The 25,516-nt window shown below is 42.5% G+C and overlaps 10 protein-coding genes across 10 annotated transcripts; 7 read left to right on the top strand and 3 right to left on the bottom strand.

The window, feature by feature from the left end:
* Positions 1-727: 727 nt before the first annotated feature.
* Positions 728-3,389, top strand: EAF01_010502 (uncharacterized protein; the record flags this gene model as incomplete). Its single annotated transcript, XM_038918759.1, has 4 exons — positions 728-800; positions 858-1,780; positions 1,836-2,555; positions 2,604-3,389. 4 exons carry the CDS (start codon positions 728-730, stop codon positions 3,387-3,389), a joined length of 2,502 nt encoding a protein of 833 aa, XP_038765984.1.
* Positions 3,390-5,735: 2,346 nt separating this feature from the next.
* EAF01_010501 (uncharacterized protein) lies at positions 5,736-6,263 on the bottom strand (the record flags this gene model as incomplete). The annotated part of the gene is made up of 1 exon (XM_038918758.1): positions 5,736-6,263. The coding sequence occupies one exon, from the start codon at positions 6,261-6,263 to the stop codon at positions 5,736-5,738; it is 528 nt and encodes a 175-aa protein (XP_038765983.1).
* A 1,513-nt stretch (positions 6,264-7,776) lies between these two features.
* Positions 7,777-8,604, top strand: EAF01_010500 (uncharacterized protein; the record flags this gene model as incomplete). Its single annotated transcript, XM_038918757.1, is given in 2 exon segments — positions 7,777-8,095; positions 8,108-8,604. The coding sequence occupies 2 exon segments, from the start codon at positions 7,777-7,779 to the stop codon at positions 8,602-8,604; spliced, it is 816 nt and encodes a 271-aa protein (XP_038765982.1).
* Positions 8,605-8,742: 138 nt separating this feature from the next.
* On the top strand, positions 8,743-9,372 carry EAF01_010499 (uncharacterized protein; the record flags this gene model as incomplete). Its single annotated transcript, XM_038918756.1, has 1 exon — positions 8,743-9,372. One exon carries the CDS (start codon positions 8,743-8,745, stop codon positions 9,370-9,372), a length of 630 nt encoding a protein of 209 aa, XP_038765981.1.
* A 1,724-nt stretch (positions 9,373-11,096) lies between these two features.
* EAF01_010498 (uncharacterized protein) lies at positions 11,097-12,752 on the top strand (the record flags this gene model as incomplete). The annotated part of the gene is made up of 3 exons (XM_038918755.1): positions 11,097-11,466; positions 11,521-12,159; positions 12,211-12,752. The coding sequence occupies 3 exons, from the start codon at positions 11,097-11,099 to the stop codon at positions 12,750-12,752; spliced, it is 1,551 nt and encodes a 516-aa protein (XP_038765980.1).
* Positions 12,753-15,154: 2,402 nt separating this feature from the next.
* Positions 15,155-17,384, bottom strand: EAF01_010497 (uncharacterized protein; the record flags this gene model as incomplete). Its single annotated transcript, XM_038918754.1, has 3 exons — positions 15,155-17,019; positions 17,074-17,202; positions 17,261-17,384. The coding sequence occupies 3 exons, from the start codon at positions 17,382-17,384 to the stop codon at positions 15,155-15,157; spliced, it is 2,118 nt and encodes a 705-aa protein (XP_038765979.1).
* Positions 17,385-18,192: 808 nt separating this feature from the next.
* EAF01_010496 (uncharacterized protein) lies at positions 18,193-18,851 on the top strand (the record flags this gene model as incomplete). The annotated part of the gene is made up of 2 exons (XM_038918753.1): positions 18,193-18,552; positions 18,666-18,851. The coding sequence occupies exons 1-2, from the start codon at positions 18,523-18,525 to the stop codon at positions 18,849-18,851; spliced, it is 216 nt and encodes a 71-aa protein (XP_038765978.1). The 5' UTR covers positions 18,193-18,522.
* Positions 18,852-19,602: 751 nt separating this feature from the next.
* EAF01_010495 (uncharacterized protein) lies at positions 19,603-20,245 on the top strand (the record flags this gene model as incomplete). Its single annotated transcript, XM_038918752.1, has 2 exons — positions 19,603-20,053; positions 20,223-20,245. 2 exons carry the CDS (start codon positions 19,603-19,605, stop codon positions 20,243-20,245), a joined length of 474 nt encoding a protein of 157 aa, XP_038765977.1.
* Positions 20,246-22,566: 2,321 nt separating this feature from the next.
* On the bottom strand, positions 22,567-22,948 carry EAF01_010494 (uncharacterized protein; the record flags this gene model as incomplete). Its single annotated transcript, XM_038918751.1, has 2 exons — positions 22,567-22,774; positions 22,818-22,948. The coding sequence occupies 2 exons, from the start codon at positions 22,946-22,948 to the stop codon at positions 22,567-22,569; spliced, it is 339 nt and encodes a 112-aa protein (XP_038765976.1).
* A 414-nt stretch (positions 22,949-23,362) lies between these two features.
* On the top strand, positions 23,363-25,098 carry EAF01_010493 (uncharacterized protein; the record flags this gene model as incomplete). The annotated part of the gene is made up of 3 exons (XM_038918750.1): positions 23,363-24,069; positions 24,131-24,733; positions 24,789-25,098. 3 exons carry the CDS (start codon positions 23,363-23,365, stop codon positions 25,096-25,098), a joined length of 1,620 nt encoding a protein of 539 aa, XP_038765975.1.
* Between the last annotated feature and the right edge of the window lie 418 nt (positions 25,099-25,516).

Below are 25,516 nucleotides of genomic sequence, written 5' to 3'. Positions count from 1 at the left end.
GCACGTGCTGACGGAAGAACCATGCCAAGGACCAACGCGTGGCTCGTCCTATTGATTGCCGATAAGGAGCGGAACATCTTACCCGCACCTGCCGCATAACTGTGACTCCCCTGTACCCTCCCCCCCCTTCATCCTCCCTCCAAAAACTCAACCACCCATATGGATATTTCTGACTCACTGACATCTTCCATTGACCCACATATTAGATAGACTGGCGACTCGCGAGCTTGTCTGTTGATCCTTCACCTCAAACATGACTTCCCGGCTCTGCTTTCCAAATGGAACCTGCTCTCCCGTATTTAATTACAATTTTACACTTCAGTATTTCCTCCGAAGAAACTCCTTGCCCGAATATTACCCGCTACTTTAACTATCTAGCAAGTTAGAACTAGGAAAGAAGCATCTTGATACGCCAATACGGTAGTCGCAGGAATATCTGTCGTGAAACATTGGTAAGATCGGATGAATCGATGAATCGATGATGTGATGATGTGATGAACGACGGTAGAATGAGCGTGAACAAGCGTGATACAGGGCCGAGATCCCATAAGCATCTAGGATGCTTCTTTCCCCAATTGGAGCGCGGACACATGTGCTCTTTCCATCGAATCATTATATATCCAGTCTTTCAGTCTCTCCATACTCTGCATACTCTCCAGTCTCTCAACTTACCCATTTTACTCTCGAGTGACTACCAATGCTGAATATCACATCTTAACATCTCATAATGACAACCAAATTCGATGTGGAGGATGTGCTCTCGAAGCTTAACAATGTGGAAAAGGTTTCTTTGTTAGCGGGTGGATACATCCAACATCCCTACAATCCCCAAGATCACGATGTCTAACAACGTCCAGGTACCGATTGGTGGCATACAGCCGCCATCCCCAAGTACAATGTGCCTTCGATTCGAGTGTCAGACGGCCCTAACGGTGTGCGTGGTACCCGGTTCTTTAACGGTATCAAAGCGGCTTGTTTTCCTTGCGGCACTGCTCTTGCTGCAACATGGGACGCTAAACTCCTTCATCGCGCAGGTGTTTTGATGGGGGAAGAAGCGAAAGCAAAAGGTGCACATGTGATTCTTGGACCCACCATCAATATGCAAAGATCACCCTTAGGGGGCCGTGGCTTTGAATCTTTCAGTGAAGATCCTGTGTTATCGGGGATAGGCGCCGCTGCACTGGTTAATGGTATTCAAGAGACCGGGGTTCAAGCTACAATCAAACATTTTGTTTGTAATGACCAAGAGCATAACAGAAATGGCGTGAATGTTATGATTACAGAGAGAGCATTGAGGGAGATATATTTACTACCATTCCAATTGGTGGTTAGAGATTCGAAGCCGGCATTATTCATGAGTGCTTACAACAAAATTAATGGGACTCACGTTAGTGAAAATCCAAGGATCCTTCAAGATATTCTGCGTGGAGAATGGGGCTGGAGTGGATGCATTATGAGTGACTGGTGGGGCACATACTCCACTACGGGTGCCATTAATGCTGGGCTGGATTTGGAAATGCCGGGTTCAACCAAATGGAGGGGTCCAATGTTGATACAAGCTGTCAGCACTGGAAAGGTACCCCAACATATTCTGGACAAACGAGCCAGGAACGTGCTCAATACTGTCAACCGTGCTGCAGATGCGAATGTTCCAGAAAATGCGGAGGAAAAAACGGCCGATACTCCAGAGACAGCAGCTCTTCTCAGAGAGATAGCAGGTGACTCGATTGTGTTGATGAAAAATGAGGGCAGCGTATTACCATTCCGAAAAGATAAAAAGGTAAGATAGTATATCCAGTTATGGCTACGCGCCTACTCCGGGCTAATCTCTATAGACTTTTATTGTTGGTCCCAATGCCAAAGTTGCTACATTTCATGGAGGTGGATCAGCATCCCTGGCAGCATACTACGCTGTCACACCATTTGACGGCATCAGTGCACAGCTGGAATCAGTTCCATCCTACACTGTAGGGGCTTACGCACACAAGGACCTCCCATTGCTGGATCTAGTCTTGAAGACAGATAAGGGAGAAAGAGGTTTCTCTTTTCGAGCATATAACGAGCCACCGACAGCTGAACATAGAGAACCAGCAGATGAGATAACACTTACCAAGACAGAACTCTTGATGATGGATTATCAATCTCCCAACCTGAAGAACGAATTATGGTGGGCTGACGTTGAAGGATACATGACTGCCGAAGAGGACTGTGAATTTGAATTCGGCTTAGGAGTATATGGAACTGCGAATCTGTATGTGGATGGCAAACTAGTCATTGACAACACAACAAAACAGACCAGGGGAACCATGTTTTTCTCGTGTGGTACAGTTGAAGAACGAGGTGTCGTATCGCTAAAGAAAGGACAAACTTACCAGCTCAAAATTGAGTTTGCCAGTTCACCAACTTGTAAGCTGGATAAAGGAGACAATGTCCTATTTGGTCCTGGTGCCATACGACTTGGTGGCGCGAAAATTATTGATGCAGATGAGGAAATTGCGCGTGCAGCAGAAATGGCCAGAGAAGCCGATCAAGTAATCATCTGCGCCGGTCTAAACGTGAGTTGTCGCCTATCTGTGCAAAGAACATTTCTAACGATTTTTTAGTCCGACTGGGAAGGCGAAGGAGCCGATCGGGAAATCTTCGGTCTCCCATTGTACATGAACAAGTTGATCTCGACCCTCACCCCTCTCAACCCCAACACAGTCGTTGTGATTCAATCCGGCACTCCCGTCGCCCTCCCTTTTCTACCCACAACCCCTGCTCTTCTTCAAGCTTGGTATGGGGGCAACGAGACCGGCAACGCTATCGCCGATGTAATCTTCGGTAAAACTAATCCCTCGGCAAAATCACCTTTATCGTTCCCGAAGAGAATTGAAGATAACCCAGCCTTTTTGAGTTTTAGATCTGAGAGGGGTAGAGTCATTTATGGCGAAGACATTTATATAGGGTATAGATGGTATGAGGCACGGAATTTACCTGTTCTATTCCCCTTCGGTCATGGACTTAGCTACACCACTTTCACAATATCTGATCTGAATGTCGAGAGAATTGATCAGAAGATCAAGGTCTCGGTGGCAGTCAAAAATACAGGAGAAGTCTCAGGAGCAGAGGTCGTTCAAGTTTACATCCAGCAACAAAATCCATCTATTCGCCGACCAAAGAAAGAATTGAAGGGATTCGAGAAAGTATTTCTAGAGGCTGGAGAGGAGAAAAAGGTGGAGGTTGAGATTGAAGTGAAATATGCGGCAGCACTTTGGGATGAAGTGAGAGAGGCTTGGGTTGTGGAGAAGGATGTATACGATGTTCTTGTGGGTAATACCAGCGAGTTGACTGGAGAGTTGAAGGCAACATTTGAGGTAGAGAGAACGGAATGGTGGAATGGTTTGTAGATTGATGCTCGCAAGAGCGAGGATTGAAGGGCTTAGCTTCATTGCTAGATGCATAACATATGTGCAAATTCTATTAATTGGTGATGATTCCCGATATTCATATTTTTGAGACAGGAGGTAGCTACCTAAGAGGATTCTTTCTATTTTCATCATCTACGTATTCTTACTCACATAACGAGGTAAACTCTATTTCAAGGCTGTGCATCTAGTGTTTTGTCTGCGCATTACTCAATCTCCAGATTTACGATTGTTACGTATTCCTAGCAGTTTCAGTGCTCTCTAATGCCTTTCGTTTTCATTTTGAGAGGTTCTCACAATTCATTTCATAGGGAGTGTCGATATATCAAGTCCTGATCTACAACTTCAACATAAGTCAGTGCAGAATCTGGTTCTATGAGATTGTGTATTTAGGATGGAGCACTCCGACTTGAGAATTTCACAATGTTTTGCGCTGGGACTCGGGCCGAGATGAGATGAAGTGTCACTAATCAGCTGTTCAGAGATATTGTCAGTTCATATCAATTCAGCGGTGGTGATTATGACTTATATTACCCATTGAATATTGCATTGATAGTCGATGGGTTCTTTTTATCTCAACAATAGACTAAATAGTGTTCGTGTTCGTAACATCTATCATTTGACTAAATATGCACCCTGTGTCCTCAATCCCACCTCTACACTCCTCTCTCAATTAACAAAAAACGTTCTCGAATCCCCCCATCTAGTCAAGCTCTTTTTTCCCTTTTCTCCAACATCAACATCCCAAAAGAGTTTCGCAAGGATTCATCGCATTTCCGTCCATGCTAAATGTTTCCCCTGCATTGTTCTGGTTTCATGCTGAAAACTTGCACCACTTCTCGAACATCTTTTTTGTATTCTGAAGTACTCTTGAAATTTGAGGATTTGGATAGAGGAGCTAACGGGTAGGACTGAAGGAGATGGGGTTGTGGAAGTGAAGAGGAAAAGGTAAGAGATGGCAGGAGGGATGAATACACCTGTCTAATTTGGTAATTGTGTTAGGTCTGTGACTTCAAGTAATATAAGGAGATGACAAAACTAAAACCAGCTAGTGAGGAGATATCACTTACTGTATCACTTCCCTCTAGAACAATTTCCGGCAACATCATTGGAACGAGAAATCTCAAATCCTCCAAATCACCGTATTCAGAAAGTCCAATTTCCGTTAATCTTATTAGTGTGATATCCCTCTCCTCTCCAAATTCTCATCGGATCTCAGCAACCAATCTCTTAAAAATATCATAACAAGAATCCTTTAACGATAAGTCAGAATCCCGCTCAGAGGTGTGGCTGCCGTTCGATGACTTGGGCCATGTGATCCAGCCTCTCGAGTTGTCGGTTCAAGTGTCGAGAAAACTTTATCGCGGATTTGTTGATAATGATTTTGCTGTAGTTTTTTGGGGTTATGGGGGATGCATTTCATTAGGAGGCATTCAAGCCAGTGATAAAACAGATGAAATGGCTTTAGTTAAGTTGAAGTTTCTAACATACTGGATATTTTGGGAAAGGGGGATGGTTGGGTCGAACGAATAAGTTGTCGGTCAAGACGGAGAGGTGGGAGAAGGAGAGTACATTGCAAGCGATGCGGAGGATGGATTCGTATTTTTCGTTGAGAGAGAGGATTTGGTGGATGAGGGTTTAGCGAATCAGGGAGGTGAAGGGGAGGGGAGAGGAAAACAAGGTCTTGTACGAGGAATGCGGGGAAAAGGACAGTCAAGTTGTAGAAAGTGGTTGTTAGAAGGTGCTATTAATTAGCAAAAAGCTCTATTGGATTGTAAAAAATCACTCCGAGGATGACGGAGAATGTAATTCCTATGACTGAGCTTATGTCTAACATTCCAAGAGCATTGTCTCAACAACACCTCCAAGACTACACATAAAGTTTTGATTGGCAGGTCCACATCCGAAGATTGATTTTCTCATATAAATTGAGATTCAGATCTTCCAGCTGAGTAACAGAGCAAGGCGTTGGTCTAATGTTGGTAAGATCCACCGGGGACTGGTCTGTTGGAACTTTACTAAATCCTGCAACTTGCTGACACGAAACTCGTACGTATTCCAACTGAACAAAGAGAAGCCCATAGTCTAATACCGATACAGATCCGCGCTGGAATTTGGATGTAAATTTGGCTCGGGGGCGATTCCGAGAATGAAAACAAATCATCTCACTGCGTGGAAATTTCATGTGTCGCTTTTGTAGTGCTGGAGAGAATATATGGAATGATACGCTGTGAGCATCTTGAGTGTGATAGTCTAACCGAAGCCAATTCTCCAGATACGTTCTTTGTCTGTACTCTGCAGTGTTCTCTCCACACCAGTCCCAGAATTTCATTCCGTCCCACTTTCTCCTTCATTAGAACCCTTCAAAGCAAGCAACAAATCCTCTCTTGGACCCGGATGTATACGTCCCCAAGGGATCACACACGCTCCATAATTGCCCATGTTCAAGCCCTCCGACAATCCCGCCCAAAGCTCTGTATACGCACCCATCTTCGCCTTATACAAAAGCGGCCACGCAGCATGATACATCGATTTTGCATTCCTCATCAAATTTGTTTTCAAATTATCTGGATTCTGCGATACACTCAGAATCCCGAATTCGCCAACTTTTTTCGCTAGTTCACTAGCCAAGAACCAGTTGCCGATTTTAGAATTATTGTAATCCTTGACTTGGTCTTTCGGGTGAGTACCGAGTTCAGACATGATAATCCCATCTTTGGGGGCCGTAAACTCTGAGAACTGAGAATATGTCCAGACCACACGGACAGCGCCACGTTTGGAGTCTTTTGTCGCAGCTTTCAGGCATGGGAGAAGATGCTGGGTGAAGAGGGACGGACCTAAACAATTCGTGGCCATTTGAAGCTCAAAGCCTTGTTTAGAGACGCTACCTCATGCTGGTTGTGATACGCCTGCATTATTTCAGAAGACGTCGAGCTTTGTCTCTTTCTTTCATGAAGGACTCGGCTGATGCTTTAATAAATCCGAGCTGGCCGGGTGATTTTGACGTGAATGATGATTTGATTTTTTCGATACATTTTTGAGCGTTGGTTTCTGAGCGTCCAGCTGTGTAGAATTTGCCGCCAGCCTTGTAAAGAATAGTGGCCAGCTCGAGACCGACACCTGATGTTCCACCTGTTATGATGAAGACTTTGCCTGTTTGTCTGGGCACGTTTTGCTCTGTTAGGGTGGGAGCTGGAGGGAAAAATTGCGAGAAAGTGACACCCATGGCGATTTTCAGTATGCAAAGGAAGGAATCGAGCTAGAATGACAATTCGTGAGATGATGGCGTGTTTGTGTCTTGACTTGATAAGACGCGAATTTGTTGGTGTTGTGTTGGGAATGCGTGGTGACGACGCTGTCAGCAGAGCAGGGGTAGCTCCATTGCCATTGCATCGAATGTAGATGTGATTGCGAATGAATAGCTCTGCATCAGTGATATCTGATTCCTACCGTTTTTATGTATAGTTTTTTCAATCAGGAAAAGTCTTTATTTAGAGATAGTATTGTAGTTGTGTTGCTTGTATGGTTTGCATGAGAGATCGTAGCCTAGAATGCCTAATGTCTGATGTGGTCACAGCCTGGGTGATTTCGTGTCTTTGCCTACACCCTACTTCATTAAATACCTAAAACTTATTAAACTAGAGTATAATTGTGTGGCAGTCTCATTTGCTTGAACTTTGGGCCTCGTGTTTCGCATTCTCAGGTGATCTTTGAGCATGGGAGTGCCAATATTAATTGAAGAAAAAGCCAATTTGACAGACGGATTCGAACCCGCGATTGCGTAGCTTTTCGAGAAATTACACCGCAATGTATCGTGATGAAAACTGACAGGTTGATGCGACCTTCCAGCGGAATGGATTATTAGGCCACTGAGGGGTGTCGACAACGGATGCCGCTACGGGGCCATATAAGAACATATGCTGTAGAGAGAAAAAGTTTGCTCACCAAAGATCATGGAATCAGCATGGGGAATCCTGTGAAAAGAGTGCCGACTTCTGTACTGCCTATCCACAATCTGATCATCTTCCTCCTCTGAGTATGAATCAAACTCATATGCCTCGTACGGCATTAATATTCAGAACCTCGTTTGAAGATATGAAAAACAAATGGAAAGCATGGTGAAGTGGCGAAGGGGGAGAAAAGCCCCTTTATTTCCGCAAAACAATCACGCTTGAACGAAAACCAACGAGAGCTGTTACGTTTGTCTGTGGGCTCGGAAATCATCAGTTTAGAGTGAATGGATAGGCGGCTTCGGAGCATGTTCTTGACCCAGGTTGGACGAATAACCATACGACTGTCCAATACGTGGCTCATGATGTTACGGAGCGACTTTCGGTTGGAGAGAATGTACTCGGGGCACATATTGGGAATGGTTTCTATGCTGGTGATCAAGGGGACCGTTTCTTTTGGCCAAAGTACGAAGATAACATCTATGTTCGTTATGGAAACGAACTTTGCTTTTTTTGCCGAATTGCATCTTTTCTACGAAGATGGATCTCATGTTGTTGAAGTTTCGGACAACAAATGGAGAGTCGCCCCTAGTGCAACTTTATTAGCAAACATTTATGCGTCTGAAACTCATGATCGACGTTTATATCCGATAGGATGGGATGCACCAGGCTTTGATGATAAATCATGGAAACTTGCAAAAGGACTGACAGGTCCAAGAGGCGCTTTAAAATATCAAAGTTAACCACCAGTTATCCTTCATGAAACTTTCACGCCAATCAAGGAAATTTCTTCACGGCCCGGAACTATCTGTATTGATTTGGGTCAAAACTCATCTATCATGACTGAGATCGAGGTTGAGGGAGAAGCTGGAAGCGAAACCATAATTAGGTATGAAGAAACCACACATGAAGATGGCATAATATGTATGCCTGTTCCATTATTCAAGGAATTCGAGACGAAAGTGTATTCGAAATTCATCTTGGCTGGAACAGGTGGTAAGGAACATTGGACACCTGATTTTTGCTTCACGGGTGCAAGATATATACAGATTGAAGGTGTACGCAATGCGAAATTTACAGAATCGAAATTACCGATCCTGCATTCTGTCTGTGGTAGACACGTCTCGTCCGCTCCTTCAAGGTTGGGAACCATGAAAACCGACAAAAATGAGGTTAAAGCTCTTCTTTCGGCATTGAAATGGACTTCCTCGAGTAACCTTTTCAGTTACCACACCGTCTGCCCTTAAATAGAAAAGTTCGCGTGGCTGGAAGTCACTCATCTTTTAGCACCAGCTACACCATACATGGGGAACATGGAATCTCTCTACACAAAGATACAAGACGATATTTTGGATGCCTAAGAGTGATTAGGTCTCATCCCTACCATGGCACTTGGAATGAGATATATGTGTGGTCCCTTACACGATACAATCAAACAGGGCTGCGCACTAATCCTCATCCCCGACATTCTCCAACGCTATTATGGAACCACAAAATCCATTGCCAAGATGTACCGAGCAGGCGAACGATACATGGCCTATATGAAAGGCAAAGAGCGCTTTGGTGGACTTATCGAACATGGCCTTGGAGATTGGGGTCGAGGAATCGCGCATGGAAATGCACAAGCAAACATTGAAACAGCTATTTATCACGAATGTCTACTCTGCATGTCGCGATTTGCTTCTCACTTGAACTTGGACGACGAGAAAAAGAGTTGGGAGAAAGAAGCGAAGAGAATATATGACGTGTATAATAAACACTTGTTGGTAACGGACGATCCATCTCGTCCTCACGCTTACTATACATCTCGGGACGACTACCCCAATCACGATTGCGACGCTGTGTGCCAAGCTTTCGCTCTCCAGTTCAACATAGTTCCCGAGGCGCAAATCTCTACCATTCAAACATCTTTTTTCTCCGACGTCTCGGATGGTAAACTGCGCTCTGGAGAAATCGGTCTAAGGTACCTCTTTAACACGCTTGGGGATCTGAGACGATCCGATCTATTGCTGTAAATGACGAGACAGAAGGAACATCCTAGTTACATGCGCTTTTTAAGTAGAGGAGGCACTACTTTACTTGATTTTTGGCAGGATGAATGTAGGAGTGAATGCCATGACATGTTGAGAAATATTTTGGAGTGGTTTTATGTCTATGTCTTAGGATTGAAAGTTGGGGAGAAGAGGTGGAGAACCTTCACTGTGGCTCCTATCATAGCGAGATTGGTACTGTGGAAGGAGAGTTTGAGAGTCCTTATGGGACGTTAGAATTAAGATGGAGTAAGATAGGTACTTGGATTGAGATGAAATTAAGTGTTCCTTTTAGGTCAACAGCTACGGTTGTGTTGCCCAAGGATAACTGTCATGTTTCAATTCATAGGCATCAACTGGATAATAGGAAAGGTGCCGAGCAGGGCAACAGGATTCAGCTTGAACATGAAGCTTATACGCTAAATCTATCGATATGGACTCATGTATTTGGGGAAGATACGATAGTTTAAAACACATTGATATGTTAAAAAGCAATCTCCATGATTCCCCTGTCACTCGTTCAAGACCCATTCCAATCTTCGGTCCACATAGAGAGCTAATTATGAGGATCAAATATATACTGCATAACCTTGAACTCTTTTCATCCAAGATCCATTCGGAGTAGATGAGAGTTTCATGTCTCATTTTTTCATCTTTTAATACAAAGACGGTCGTTTTGACAAACTACTAGAGAATATGATAATATACTTTCAACAATGTATGAATTCACATTCAGATATTTAGCCTCAATACGACTACATGATACAATGTAGAAATCGTAGAAGGACAAGATAAGAACCAATACTTGGTGTATTGATGAAGTGATTATGCTAGGTGTTGACTATCAGACTGATCATCACTTAGAAAAGTTAACTAAACCACTACTCTGATAACATAAGAATTGCTTCAACAACATATGACAATCAACTACACTTCCAATGCAACAGAAACATTATAATAAAGACTGAGATACAATAAAAGGAACAAAGCCATTCAAATTGATACATATGAACATATAAAACTAGGTGAGAACTATGAAGTCTTTGGCTCTTTCCTGAAGAACCACACACAACCCTTGAAGCTGGAAAGATCTTTGAGATACCATAAATTTGACCTAGATATGTATTATCAAACCGTCTCAACCCAATTTTGGCATTGTATTTACAAAGTATTGTTTTGTACACTTGCCACTGTCAAGTGATGAAACAAGACAGAAGCTGTGCTATTCTTCGTCGACATTTATATAACAGTTCTAGGATTTCAAACCCTTATCAGAAGGTAGAGAGAACTACTCCAACATTCATGGGATCAAATCAGATACTAATAGGATTACAGAAAAACACAAGGCAGACGATAACTCCCCAATGTATGATTCATACTTGAACCTTCACACAATCCAGACCTCACTTGTTAGTCCATGTGAAGGTGAGCCCTAACAGTCAGGCTTTAATGGCCTCAGGACAACTTCAATCCATTTGCAAAAGTGGCTAGCGTAGTTCAGTTTCTCCCACAACAATCTTGAACTTAATTTATCCTCAAAAACAGTTAACAACAACAATATCAACAATATTGGCTTTTCTTCAACTGATTTTGGTTGTTGATCCTTATTCGAATAGTGTTCGCCTCAGGCTACTGTTTTTTTCAACTCTTATTAATTAAAATTCTGCCATTGTCGGTTGGGTCACCGCTCGGGCCCTCTGATTTCCATCATGGATAGCTCTATTGACAGAAGCTTATCCCCTCCAACCCCATTTCCTACTCTCGAAACAACTACTGCTCCCCTTCCCACAACCAATGCACCAGGCAGAACAAGATCGAGATCAGATACACTTACTTCATCAACTGAGCGTCCTCAATTAGAGGATTTGATTCCAACATCGCGCCGTGATTCAATCAATTCAAATACATCCGATTCAAGCCTTATCAACGCAGAGCTCGAACGCCTTCGCGCAGAGGTCATTCGACACGATCGAGAGCTTCAAGAATCTGGCATCGATCTTGGAATTTACGGAGAAGCAATTGCAGCAGAACCTGAAAGTGAGGAATTCAGTTATCGTGGAGTTCAGAGCGCGCGACCATGTAAGTTCAGATCGAAACAATTGCGCCTTGAGTGTTTGCTGATTATCTCTCAAGCTCCCCGTCTGCCATCAGTTCGCCAGCCACTTCCAGTTGTTGAGCACCCTCTTACTGCTGATTTAAGAGCCCGTCGTCGTGGATCGGTTATTCACCACTCTCGATCGTCTTCTGTCTCTTCACTCCCGTCTACTGAAGACCTTCGAGCCTTTCCAGAGCTTGACTACAGACCCATTGTACAAGAGCCTTTCCACCATCAAATTCCACTCACTTCTTCTACCTACAATCTTCCTCTACTCACCTCTGCGACATACGTTCCCCCACCACAAGCACCCAAAACACGTAAGGATCGTAAGATGAATTATCAGGGTTTCGGTGATCCAAATCAATCCGGCCAACCATCTAACTCTAGACAAGCACCACCATCACCGGGTCAAGGCATGGCTCATACAAACGGTATGAACGGTCAAATGAACATGGCCGGAATGGCTAACATGATTGGCTTTCCAACTCCCGCCGGACATCAATCTGATCTCAACTACATTATGGTTATGGTTGAAGAATTGAGCCGTCTTTTGGCCGCCAATCAGAAGATTACCGATAGCATTCTTGAGAAGATCGGTAATGTTCGCCAACGAGCCAAAGACAAGAATTTGAGCAACGACGAGCTTCTTGATATTGTTACTGAGGAATTGAATGGTAAGTTACTGCCCCTGCTTTAAAGAAGAAGCATGCTTAACAATTTATTAGCTGGCTCGGAGAATCTTGAAATCGAGAACGTGCAATTGCGTAGAGAAGTCGAATCATCCAAGGCTGATGCTGACGAGAATTGGAAGTTGGTTCTTCATGCTGCTGGTATCCTTGAAGATATCAAGGAGAAGGCCCACAATTACAAGTTTCAACATGAGAAGGATACTCTTGCTTGGCACAAGAGTTACCGCGATCAACTTGCTCAAGAACGCAAAGAGAACCTCGAACTTCGATGCCATATTGCGGATATGCAAGCTCATGCTGCAAAGGCCAATGACTACATTAATCAACTTCGTCGTTATGCTTCCGAGCACAAGATCATCACTGAGCTTACAACCCAAGTTCATCAGTATAAAGGTGAACGTCGTTATTGGAAGCGTATGGCTTGTCCTGGACTCATTGAAGATCCTAGCGAGTGGTCTGATGGTGAAGGTGGTGCTACAGGCGATATCCCTGAGGCTGAGAAGATTGCATGTGCTCCGTGGATTGCTGAACGTGAAGAGATGGCACGCATTCTTAATGGCGATGGTGGATCATCTTAAATCTCCTCTTTTCAAATACACATTTACGATAAATTGGCGTTAGGAAGAAGGATTTTTTACGGTATAAACCTTTCTCATGGAAATTGGCGTAACGGAATGGGTATACCCGATTTCTTTTACTCGATAGCATCTACATTTCCATGGATGGATGGATGGATGGACATGGGTAAGGGAAACTTGTTTGATGAAATTCTTGTAATAATGTATTCTGGTTTCACATTGGGAATGGGAATGGAGCCAGCGATTTCAAGCTGTGCATCAAATATGGCAGTGCTGTTTTTTCCTCTGCTTGACGGCAAACACTCACGATATCACAACTCGCTCTCTTTTTTGAGATCATCTTTCTTTCCTTTTCTTCTCCTTCTTTTATGAAGTGAATTAAAGGAAATGTAAAAGGTGCAGAGATGTTGATGGGTTGACTAAGGACTTTCCTAAGATTTCGTGAAGATGAAATACTTGAATGGGATTGTGATGCGGTCTTTGAGCTGTTTGTTCGTTGGTAGGTAGTTTGTTAGTTAGTTACACGGTAGTTGAATTTATTCGAAATGAATGAATATAATTCAGCGTATCATTCATATACTTTACTTTACTATGCGTTCGTGTCCTTTTGAATGATGATGATATGAATGGGATGTGATGTGATGTAAGTCTATGATCTCCTGGTGCACCAGTATATGTTTTCCATCTTATATTTACTATTACTAGCATTTCTTCTTTCATCATCTACTACTTCTTCTTCTAAGCTGTTATCTTTTCTCTGTCTATAGAGTTTATTATGTTTTATTCTCTTTTCTTTATATGATGTTTATATTCATTTTTTCATTTTTTCATTTTTCCCCCCTCATTTCTTACTCGAGTAAGAGTTATCGAACTTACTTGCTACATCGCATAAATTTTGTAACAAAATTCCTACAAAAATGATGTTTTTCTATACAAATTAAAAAAGTTGTTCCTCTCTCCTCTCCTATCCTCTTCCCTTCCCTTCTCTCCTTATAAATTCCATTCTATTCTATCAATTTCTTATATCAATTAACCTACAAACTTAGCTCAACTTAGCTTAGCTTAACTTTCTATTCAATTAATTGGTTTACTATATAATAAATTTCTATTTCTATTTCTCTTGCTCTTTCTACATACCTATTCAATATATTTATATTATACTTTCCCCTTCATTTTTAAGATTACTGTTTTTCTTCTATCTTCTTTTCCCTCTCTGCTTCTGCTTCTGCTTCTGCTTCTGCTTCTGCTTCTGCTTCTGCTTCTGCTTCTGCTTCTGCTTCTGCTTCTGCTTCTGCTTCTGCTTCTGCTTCTGCTTCTGCTTCTGCTTCTACTTCTACTTCTACTTCTACTTCTACTTCCTAATTAGTGGGTGGATGGATGGGTAGAGTGGAGGAGAGTATAGCGTGTAGAGTGAGTGTGAAAGGTTTATTATATATTATATATATATATGTATGTGTGTATATATGTATGTGTGTATATATGTATGTATATATAGATGTAAGTGTAAAATCCATGTGAGTGTAGATATATATGTATATAAACATAATGATACATCACCACACGATATAGTATAATACAATACAAGACAGTGGAACATGATACATATAATTTGATTTGATTTGATCGTCTTCTGGTTCTCAATTTTTCTCCCTCTCCCCCTCATCCCCAGCCGTGGTATCTCTCCATCTATACATACATATATACATACATACATAGGGATATATACAAATACACTCTCTAGAATCATATCCTACCTATATCTATAATACATAATTTTATCTCTTCTCAACTCATGCCATCCTAATTCAATTCATTTTATCCATTCTCACAACATCCCTTCATCCAATCTCAACTTATCCTCTCCAAATCCATATACACTCCATCCACCCATCCGCAATCTCCCTCCCCTCCCTTTGCCCGCCAATCCACACAACTCCTCCAACCCCAATTCACAATCACACATAAACATTATTTCACCTCTTTTCGCCCATCCCCATCCCCCTTCCCCTATACATACCACAACTCCCACTTTTCCTAGCTAAAAACTCAGAACTCCCTTTTTCGAAAAATGTACAAATTGAAATTCCAAACAAATATCCCAAGTAGGGTATAAAAATTAACGCATTATTTTGTTCGCGCTGAGAATAAAAATAAGTAAGGGTATATAAGTAAATAGACGTCGAAATCGAAGTCGAAGCCCAAGCCAAAGCCGAAATCGAAATCAAAGGTCTTCAGACCAATCGAAAAAAAAAAGAAAAAAAAAAGGTATAATGCAACGCTCGCCATGCCTTTAAACAGCAGAAAAAAGCAACGCAAGTCTATTCCAGACTATATGGTATAAAACAGAACAATCCTCAAAGTATTAAGCGCCTCAAATCCCCTCTCTGCATATCCCAGAGCCACTACATCATCATTAATCTCGTAGTTCTCCTTTCCATCCTTGTCGTTTCCGCACCCAATCCAGCACCCAATCCACCTTTGCGTGATTCCTGTGATCTCCTGAAAGCATCTCGCTCACAATAAATCTTCCCACCCATCTCAAAATAATCATGTCTCAAATTCCTCTTACAATCCGCACAATTCAAACAGCTTGGATGAAACTTCTCCTTCTTCTCGCTTTCCAAATACTGTCCCTCAATACCCCTATCACAACCAGTGCACATCGAGTTATTCAATTGATGATAATGATGTTCACAATACGGCGCATCATTATGAACGTAGAACTCCGAGGTAAGGAATGGAGCTCGACAAGTTGTGCACACGAAACATAGTTTATGGTAGCGACCAGTTAGACGCCCATCTGCTGAAGATACGGATTTGCCTTTTATGGGAAGCGTGCAAGATTTGCAATTACCTTTTGAAGTGGCGGGGCGGCGAGGAGCAGGCAAAGGTTTGCTTTGATCAAGGAGTGGAGCTGTGTGAGATCTTTGGAAACCGTTCATAGGAGCTGGTGAAAGATCTCGTAATCGAGGATTTAGTGGCGCAGGTGAGGGGTCACGATTGCGGGGCTTGAGAGGCGCGGGTGGGGGAATACGAGGTTGGGGCGATAGGCGAGAGACAGGATTGGGGGCGTAATCTGGCGATTGAAAGGCGGGACTCAGAGGCGAGTAGGGTTCTTGTTCTTTTACTGGTGCTAAATCGCTTGGTCTGGGGTACATTTCATGTGGTGAAATATTTGCCATTGACGAAGTAATTTCAGACATAAGATCAGACATTCGAGGATTTGATTGCTGTCTCCTGTGGTAATCGCTTTCCATCGTGGATGGAGGGCTTGACCGTGAGCTACTTTTACTTCCTGCAGAAGTGGAAGAAGTATATGAATGAGTGGATGATTGAGAATTAGATGCAGAATGGTATGGATTATTAGCACCAAATTCTGCTTCCAAGTTAATATTGGGTAATGGTAGAAGATCTCCAGCTTGATGTCCTGATCTTCCTCTGATGAGACTTGCACCTCGCGGTGGCAATGCTCGTGACGTATCAGGACCAGAGATTGATGTCTTTCGTCCTCTGTCATTCGACTCTCGTGACCTATGACTTGATATGGATTGATTTCTACGTGAAGCATGAAAATCTAGACTTTCCTTTCGTCGAGGAAATGTTTGTGATCTTATAGCCTCTTGACGTCCGGGTTCCTGAGAATCTTCTCTCACTTCAGGTGATAAAATACCATATCCTTTATTGCGCGGTGGCATTGGGAAATTATTCGACGAGCTATTTGTCGAGGTTCTAGAATGACCCGAGCTTGTCGAGAGTGTTCGATCGATTTGTTCAGGCTCGGCAGTCAAAGGTGGCGAAATTATGTCATCTGGACGTCCCACAGTAGGTTTTCTATGATACATTGGCTGCTCTTCATGACCAGAAACCTTCCTTGAGTCCGTCGCAAATGGTCCTGGGGCATTTGTAACGACTTTTTGTAAAGATGCAACACTTCCAGCTACATTTGGATTCATGTAGACTTTTTGATTTGTGGATGTAAACATCATTGGATCCGTCTGTTCGATTCTCGGCGAGTGAGCGCCATGTGCACTCTTAAGTCGAGGTGATCCCGTTACTTTTGGTGTAGGAAAACGAGGGAAAGCAGAGTCTAGATTCGACGATAAAAGAGCAGGGGAAATTGGTCTTTGTATGGATGAAGATTCGTTAGCGCGCGAAGACTTTCCGAATGGTAATCGAAGACGATCATGTGGCGTCAATGGTGAAGCACTTCGAGAGGGAGATGCACTACTCGCTGGGGTCAATTGATCTTGTTGGAAGAATGGACGATCTATTGATGTTATAATTAGTATAAATTTCAATGGATCAATAGCTCTTAACATACTGGCAGCAGATGTATCGACCCTTGGAGGCATTGTTCTTCCTGGTTTCAAAAGATTCGATCCATTGGCATATGGTTGCTGATTATAAGGCATCCTGTCGAAGGTATTATTTAAATCAAGTGGTGGTGTAGCTAGAAGAACAATTATTAGTATTGATAGGCCATATATATCATGAACCTAAAAACTTACGCTCTCCAGCAGAAGGAGGGCCCGAGCAAATATGCTCCCCCATCATAGCAATTTGAATATCCCTCGCGCAACTCGAACATTTTATCGTTGGTAGAAAAGTCGACAATCTCATGAGTTCTGCCATAGTGAGCAAGATAATTTCTTACTTATGCCAACCTCTCAATTCCTTCAATTGATTCTTAAATATTGATCATGCAGCGGTTATGTGAATTGATGTTGGTCTCTTCTTCCTTCGTCGACAATTAAGTGGAGGCGGTAAAACGCTCGGGATAGAGAGAGGATGAGAGACGTGGTGATTTCTGAAGTGAAGGAAGGAAATCTATGGAGAGTGGCGATATTAGGAATATTCAATTGTTTCGTGACTGAATCCAATATGTTATATTAAATCTTCTAGAGATGATCTTCCAAGGTCAATTGGATCTGATGGCAGTAAATGTAAAGAGTCTTGATTAGGAAGCCAATTCTTGTGAGAGATATTGAAGAATGAATATTAGGAAAGTGTCAATGCGATTGAAGAACGAAGACAAAGATATGGTATCTGGTGAATGGGTATGGTATGTATGGATAGAATTCCTATGTAAAAGATTGGATGGGAATGCGATTGAAGGATATGAATGAATGTTGTGCTTGCTACTCGAGTATTGCTGTAAGGACTGACTGTGAGTGTGAGTGTGAGTGTGTATGTGTGTGTACGTGTATGTATGTGTATATGTGTGTATGTGTGTATGTGTGTGTATATGTGTATAGGTCAGTAGTGAAGATAAAAAAAACCAAAACAAAACGTGGAAAAGGTCCGGACGAACGAATGTTTGATAGTTAGATGAAACTCCCACGTCCTAGTATAGTGCGGTGTGGAGAAGAGAAGAGAAGAAAAGAGACGATCTTCTTTGAGGAATTGCTAACCAGGTACCTATCTCTCTCATCATATCATGGACCTGCGCAAGCTTTCACACTGGGAATATCTTTCCGTCCTCCCTCCTCTCCCCCCCCCCCCCTGGTCCAAGTCACATCCAGAATCCAAAATGGGATGAAAATGGATTCAGGTACAAGAAACATGGTGACCAGTCCTCGATGGTGAACCGTGCTGGCGTCGAGATGGAGGTTATTGTAACATACAAGTCCCAGAGCATAAACCTTCCCCGGCCGTGATTGGGTCATGTTTAATTATCTATTGTTGCGGATAAATATTATTTGATTTCATTCTTACCCAATCAATGGATGAATTGGCGATGGAATGATGATGGTGTGAGTAGTGCGACTTGATGATGGAGATGAGATCTTGGGTTTCACTGGTAAGTTTTTTCTTGATCGTGAATGGAATGCTTATTATTGTGAGTAGATGTCTCGAGTAATGCATTGATGGACGATTGGGGATTGAGGAGAAGAGATTTCCATCGGCACATAGTATTCGGATGAGGGTATGGAAGAATTGGAAGAATTGGAAGGGTTGGAAGGGTTGGAAGGGTTGGAAGGGTTGGAAGGGTTGGAAGGGTTGGAAGGGTTGGAAGGGTTGGATGGGTTGGAAGAATTGGAAACAATGGAAGATGCCATGGAAAGAAATGACTCGAGAGGTCAAAGCTACGAGGGATAAATGTATGGTGGGTGGTAGATGAACTGAGTAGTGCCGGTATGTATTGGGAATCTAGTACTCGAGTACTATATTATGTATCTTCTTACCTTCTTCATGTAACTTATGTGTATCGATGGATGATTACAAGATGGGAATATGTTCAATATCTAATATCTATCTGACATCTCTCGACCTACCTCCTTTTACTGTATATATTCATTGGGCTCCAACTTCACAGGAGCATTCATGAATATCTACCTACTCCTAGATGATGAATAATTACAAAGTAGACACTCCAAGAATACATCCTCACATCACATGACCACTAGGTATCCTACAACTATCCTACACAACTATCATACAACTTATCCTACAACTATCCTACAACTATCCTACAACTTATCCTACAACTTATCCTACAACTATCCTACCCACAATACCCTCCCATGCCCCTCTCTCAATCATCTAATAACTCTAACATTTACCTTTCCACCAATTAATTCTCCATCCCAGATTCATGAACCTTCATCTCCCTCCCGATTTGGTCCGTCCGTACCTTGTCCACCGAATCCACTCGATACAATTTCATCTCCTTCATCTCACTCATCGCAATATCCAGAGCCACTTTTGGCACTTCCACCCTCATTGGGCCTTATCACCATCCCTCCAAATCTCAGGGGCCATGGAAAGGTCCTAGTGCAATCTCTTCAGTCGGTCCCGTCCACAACACCCAGGGATGGATATAAACTCAAGGTTCATCGGACGACGCGAGATGTCAGGGACACGCAAAGATCCTAGACCACCAGGCAAACCTTTATCGGAGGAGTACGGTACGATGTACGAAGTCACCCAAAAGGATCCACCACACCAACGACGATGGAAACGAAACAAATCAACCGATGGCCTTCTGATTTACGAGTCCCGTTACATAAGTTTACAGTTTATTATACTTTTTGCCTCCATACCTGCATGCATGATAGACCTCGGGAAACCTAGGTGGCTACGCAATTGCAGAACCAAAATTAAGAAAAACGTGGTTTCAGATGTCGCGCGCTTCTCATGCGAAATCCATAATGATGTCAAAGACATGGAGAATGAGTATCTATCCAAAACATTCCATCCCTTCCATTCGACTTTGTGTGCCCAATTGATGGTCGTGAATATCTTTGGTACTTTGTCCGCGAATACTAACGCTTTCGATGATGGAAGAGATCATTTGCCTAGTATCTAGTATATCGTGTCTAGTATCTAACATGTAGTATGTAATATCCAGTATCTAGTATCTAATATCCAATATCTAGCATCTAATAGCCAGTATCTAACATCTAATATTCAGTATCTAACATCTAGTATCCAATATCCAGTATCTAACATCTAATATCCAAAATCTAGTCCCTAGTCATGAAGGAGTATGAAAGTATTTAATGAATCGATTTATTTGAATTTAAGGCTCCATAAATTCTCCTATGGAGAATAATATCATTCATCAAACTTGACCATTTGCAGTCCCTGCCGCCGTGAACCTAAGATTGGACCGCCAGACCCTGATGGTGTGATAGGGCGTTATTATAGAGAGGCATGATCTGTAATGTGTAAAGTACATAGGTAGAGGTAGTATAAATAGAGATACTCGAGGAGAGAATCGAGATTTGATTGTAGTTGGATAGGTATTATTATTAATTATTCTTTTTGATTTCAAGAAGAAAAGTAACTATACTAATGCCGTGCATTGCAATTATGTGTTATCCTTAGACATTGCACTTACAAGCAATCAAAGAATCGACTCGTAATTCTTCTAGATTCTTCATAATTCGGTAATGAATCCAACACAGACAGACAATTTAGAATTTTTTTCCCTTTCGATAGCTTCAATATTCTCAGTCAAACAACGGCTACTCTTCACAGTTCGTCACTGATTCTTCCTTCCCGTTAATCTGTCCAGCGTCGGCGGCTTACTAGCCCCTGATCTCCACCTTACATTTCCTGAAATAGCGCGGCTCAATTTATATGAAGTTGATCCCCTTCTATTCAGGAAATTTCTCAGCGGGAATTTGGGATCTTTTGCCTTCAAAGATGGGGGATATGAAGATCTATCGTGCTGTCTCTTTTCTTCCATTCAGCTGGTTGATGATGGGATGTGGATGGTCCCCTTTGAGTCTCTGCCCGTCAATAGGTAGTATCGCAAGCATGTGTACTTCGTAGTTCTAGGTATGTGTATTATCGACGAAGATTACAACGGGATCACCTTCGACCGTGATGGATCTGGAGTTGGCCTCTTCGTGAGTGATCAGTTCTATTGATGGGGCACCTTCATTCTCTTCTCCCGTTCAATCGATCTCCGCAAGAATTTATTACCTGGTAGAGTAGACTTTGAATGTACTCTTCCACGCCTTTCTTCTACCTACCGATAGACATTCTCTCCCACGCCGCAAGTGTCGGTATATTGTCCCACAGTCTCTCTCCAAACTTACTGAAACATACAACACAGTGGTAGAAAGACACAACAGTTGTAAGTAAATGAATGCCTATTCACCCATTCCATTTCCATTTCCATTCCATCACCAACATCAATTTCCACTTTGGATACTCAATCCGGGCTCTTGAACATACAAGGCCAACCAAATGTTCTCACCATGTCGCTTGTGCATCTCATCACACCTCCTTTCCTTGTCGACAATTCAAAAATACACGTGTTGTGATTTCCTCGACGCAATGAGTAATGAAAACTGTTGAAATGCCCATGGATGGAAATATATCTGCATGTAGTGTTCTGACCGCTACTTTGCTTCAATTCAATAGTGCTATTCTCTTGATAATATATATGATTTCTATACTAATGGGCACAGCCGCGGTGCGAGATTCCGTAGTCTCCAGGGACGAAACGTTGAGAAGGAAAGATATGGATGGGACCAAGGGAATATTGTTCCGTGATGGCTTCTTTGATACTAAATTGATCGGATAAATTGATGGTAAGGTATCGAATCAATGAGATGAGAAGAGTGAGGGATCACTACTAGGTATGTATAGGAATATCTCGACATTCAAGATTGACGAATAGGATAAACATCATGGTTGGTGAGGATTGAACCTGAATGGTGTAATATGGAATTAACAATCTATCCTGTAATCAAATTCGCAAGCCAAGTTGATAGCCACCTTGCGGTCTTGGGGATAATCTCTTGTTCCAGTGAGTTTGTGAAGCATGCCGTCTTCTCTATTGTGATCATGCCGTCTTCTCTACTGTGATCATTGCCATCTTGGCACTTTTCTTCACAATACCATACCAGACTCAGTCTGATACATAAAATCAACGATATTCTCCCTATTTCTCCACAACTACTCGGTAGATGCTCCAGATCTGCGCAAGACAGATTCACAGCAAAATCATGGAGAAATTGATATTTTCTTTTGTTGATCGTTATCGATACACATGCAACGGGGTGCATGCACCCTATCTCATCCAATCAACAACCCATATTCGAGCCAGCAAAGCTCACCCACTATTATCAGACGGTACCTTAGATTATAGCGGGGGGGGGGGGAGATACGGAATTCGGACAACGGATGTCACCACAACGAATTTAAAATGCTGAGACTCCCCCACGACTTTCAAACTTCCACTCAATAACCATACACTTCGATTCAAACTCGACCGTCTATTAAAATCAACTGCCAAAGCAAACCCCTTTCAACACTCAACTTCAGTCAATTCTACAGATCGCACTTACGAGTGTGATCACCCCGTCGTCAAGACGTTTTCTAATCTTCTTAACTCGTACGTATTGAATTTTATCTTGATAGTCTTGTGGGATGGAACAAGCTCTTTCTGCCGTGGATTGAGATGGGCGAGGGAGCAAGAAGGACTGTCTTGTGCATCTATACCCTCAGTCGCACTTGATGCATTGAAGTTTATTTGGTTGTCAATATCTGCCACTTGCTGCCTTCTATGGTTTGCACTGTTTACATTCGATTGCGGGTGTATCCTACCTTCTCCTTGTCAATGGCTTCACATTTTCTGGGATAATGGAGGAAGGAACATCCTGTGCATTCACATTGTATTGATTCTGCGGTTGCTCCCTTCCATAAGTTTCATTGTTTACATTGCGGTCGTCACCCATCTTACCATCTCCTCGTCATTCATCTCATACTTCCTTCCTAATATGCACTTCAATCTCTCACAACCTCCTATTGAGGGAGGAACTTCGTTACAATGTGGCATACTAACAAGTCATTCACAGATCGCACCATCCTTTTGCTGGTGCCCGTTGCTCTTCTCCAGCAGGAGCATCGGACTCGCCGTTTGTTAGATAAATAGTCTTGCAATCAACAGGACTCTTCTTCTTCCACACACAACATTTGCATCACTTTTTGTCTATACATCTGTACCCATCAAAACTCGAAAACATTCATACAATTGCAATTCTTGCTTTACCTACACATCTACATCACTCAGACGCTCTCAATTATCTTTACTGTAAATCAAGAACTGTCAAGCACTTTTAAGAACTTTTCGAGTTTTCAAATCAATCAAGATGGCTCCTCACGCAAACGGCTCCAGCAACACCAGCACTATGGATGGTGCATCCTCCCAATCCTCTAACCAAGACTTGTTCACCGTTAGCTCTCCAAACGTTATCTACACTGATGACGAGATCCGCTCAAAGTACAATTATCGTACTACCGCTGTCACTCAGTCTGCCAATGGTAACTTTGTTGCTACTCCCAAAGAAACTGTCTATGACTTCAAGGTTGAACGTAAGATCCCCAAGACAGGTATGATGCTTGTTGGTTGGGGTGGAAACAATGGTACAACTGTCACTGCCGGTATCATTGCTAATCGTCGTGGTCTTTCATGGGCTACTCGTGAGGGTACCCGTGAGCACAACTACTATGGCTCTGTTGTCATGGGTTCAACCATGAAACTTGGTACTAACGCAAAGACTGGTGATGATGTCAACATTCCTTTCCACAAAGCGTTGCCCATGGTTCACCCCAACGATTTGGTCATTGGTGGTTGGGATATCAGCGGCTTCAACTTGTCTGATGCCATGGATCGTGCTGGTGTTCTTGAACCTACCTTGAAGCAACAAATCAAGAAGGAAATGTCTGAAATGGTTCCACTTCCTGGTCTTTACTACCCAGATTTCATTGCTGCCAATCAAGAAGATCGTGCCGACAACCTTATCCCAGGTAGCAAGGCTTGCAATGAGCATGTTGAAAAGATTCGTCAGGATATCCGGTAAGCGATCACCATGTTTTACCCTTCATTTCATTACAATTCACTAACGCTCTTTTCACAGTGAATTCAAGGCCAAGAACGAACTCGATAAGGTCATTGTTCTCTGGACTGCCAACACTGAACGTTTTGCTGAGCTCATTGATGGTGTCAATGACACTGCCGATAATCTCTTGAAAGCTATCGAGAACGGACACGAAGAAGTTGCTCCTTCCACTATCTTCGCTGTCGCTTGCATCCTCGAAAACGCACCTTTCATCAACGGTTCTCCACAAAACACATTTGTTCCTGGTTGTATTGAGCTTGCGGAGAAGCACAACTCCTTCATTGGTGGTGATGATTTCAAATCTGGTCAAACCAAAATGAAGTCTGCTCTTGTCGACTTCTTGATCAGTGCTGGTATCAAGCTTACTGCTATCTCCAGTTACAATCATCTTGGTAACAATGATGGAAAAAATCTCAGTTCTCAAAAGCAATTCCGCTCCAAGGAGATTTCCAAGTCCAATGTTGTCGATGATATGGTCGCCGCCAACAATGTTCTCTACAAGGAAGGTGAACATCCTGATCATTGTGTTGTCATCAAGTACATGCCAGCTGTCGGTGATAACAAGCGTGCTCTTGATGAGTACTATGCTGAGATTTTCATGGGAGGTCATCAAACCATTTCGTAAGTTTTTTCAGTGATCCATGTTTATGTTGTACACTTTGCTAATTATAAATAGTCTTTTCAATGTTTGCGAGGATTCTCTTCTTGCTTCACCATTGATCATTGATCTTGTTGTCCTTGCAGAGATGATGACTCGTGTTCAATGGAAGGCTCATTCTACTGATGGTGCTACCACCAAGGATTACAAGAACTTCCACAGTGTTCTTAGCATTCTCAGTTATATGCTCAAGGCACCTTTGACTCCACCTGGCGCTCCAGTTGTTAATGCGCTTGCTAAGCAACGTGGTGCTTTGATTAACATTTTCCGAGCTTGCGTTGGTCTTGAACCAGAGAATGACATGACCTTGGAACACAAGCTTTATTAGGTTGTGTCTTTGGTCAGGGATTGTGGATTGTTCGAATTTCATGGTGGTAGGATTTTGATGGATTCTTGAGTCGCTTACTATTCTTGTTTACCTCATGGTGATACCTAAAGTACCATGCATTCATTCATTACCTAGAATAATTCTATAGAAAATTGAAGTATATTAAACCTTCAAAAATTGGTCTTTTTCTGGATTGTGTGAAAATCCCCGATGTTTTTTGTTTTTTTTTGGTTGGTGGTCCTAACTGATACATTTTGGTGTTCGTTGCCGGGAATTTATTAGTTGGGGAAGGAGTGAGAAAAAACGGTGATTAGATTAGCGCGAATTGCCTGAACACTTGTTTTACATCCCAATGAATATCTTCACCTTTGATAATAAATTTTCCGAATTTTCCGAATCATCATCTCATTTGTCTTGG

This window comes from Botrytis porri, assembly GCF_014898465.1.
Source record: "Botrytis porri strain MUCL 3234 chromosome Unknown BPOR_016, whole genome shotgun sequence".
Taxonomy (NCBI): Eukaryota; Fungi; Ascomycota; class Leotiomycetes; order Helotiales; family Sclerotiniaceae; genus Botrytis; species Botrytis porri.
The sequence above is the reverse complement of the archived record's forward strand: the minus strand, read 5'-3'. Positions and strand labels throughout refer to the sequence as shown.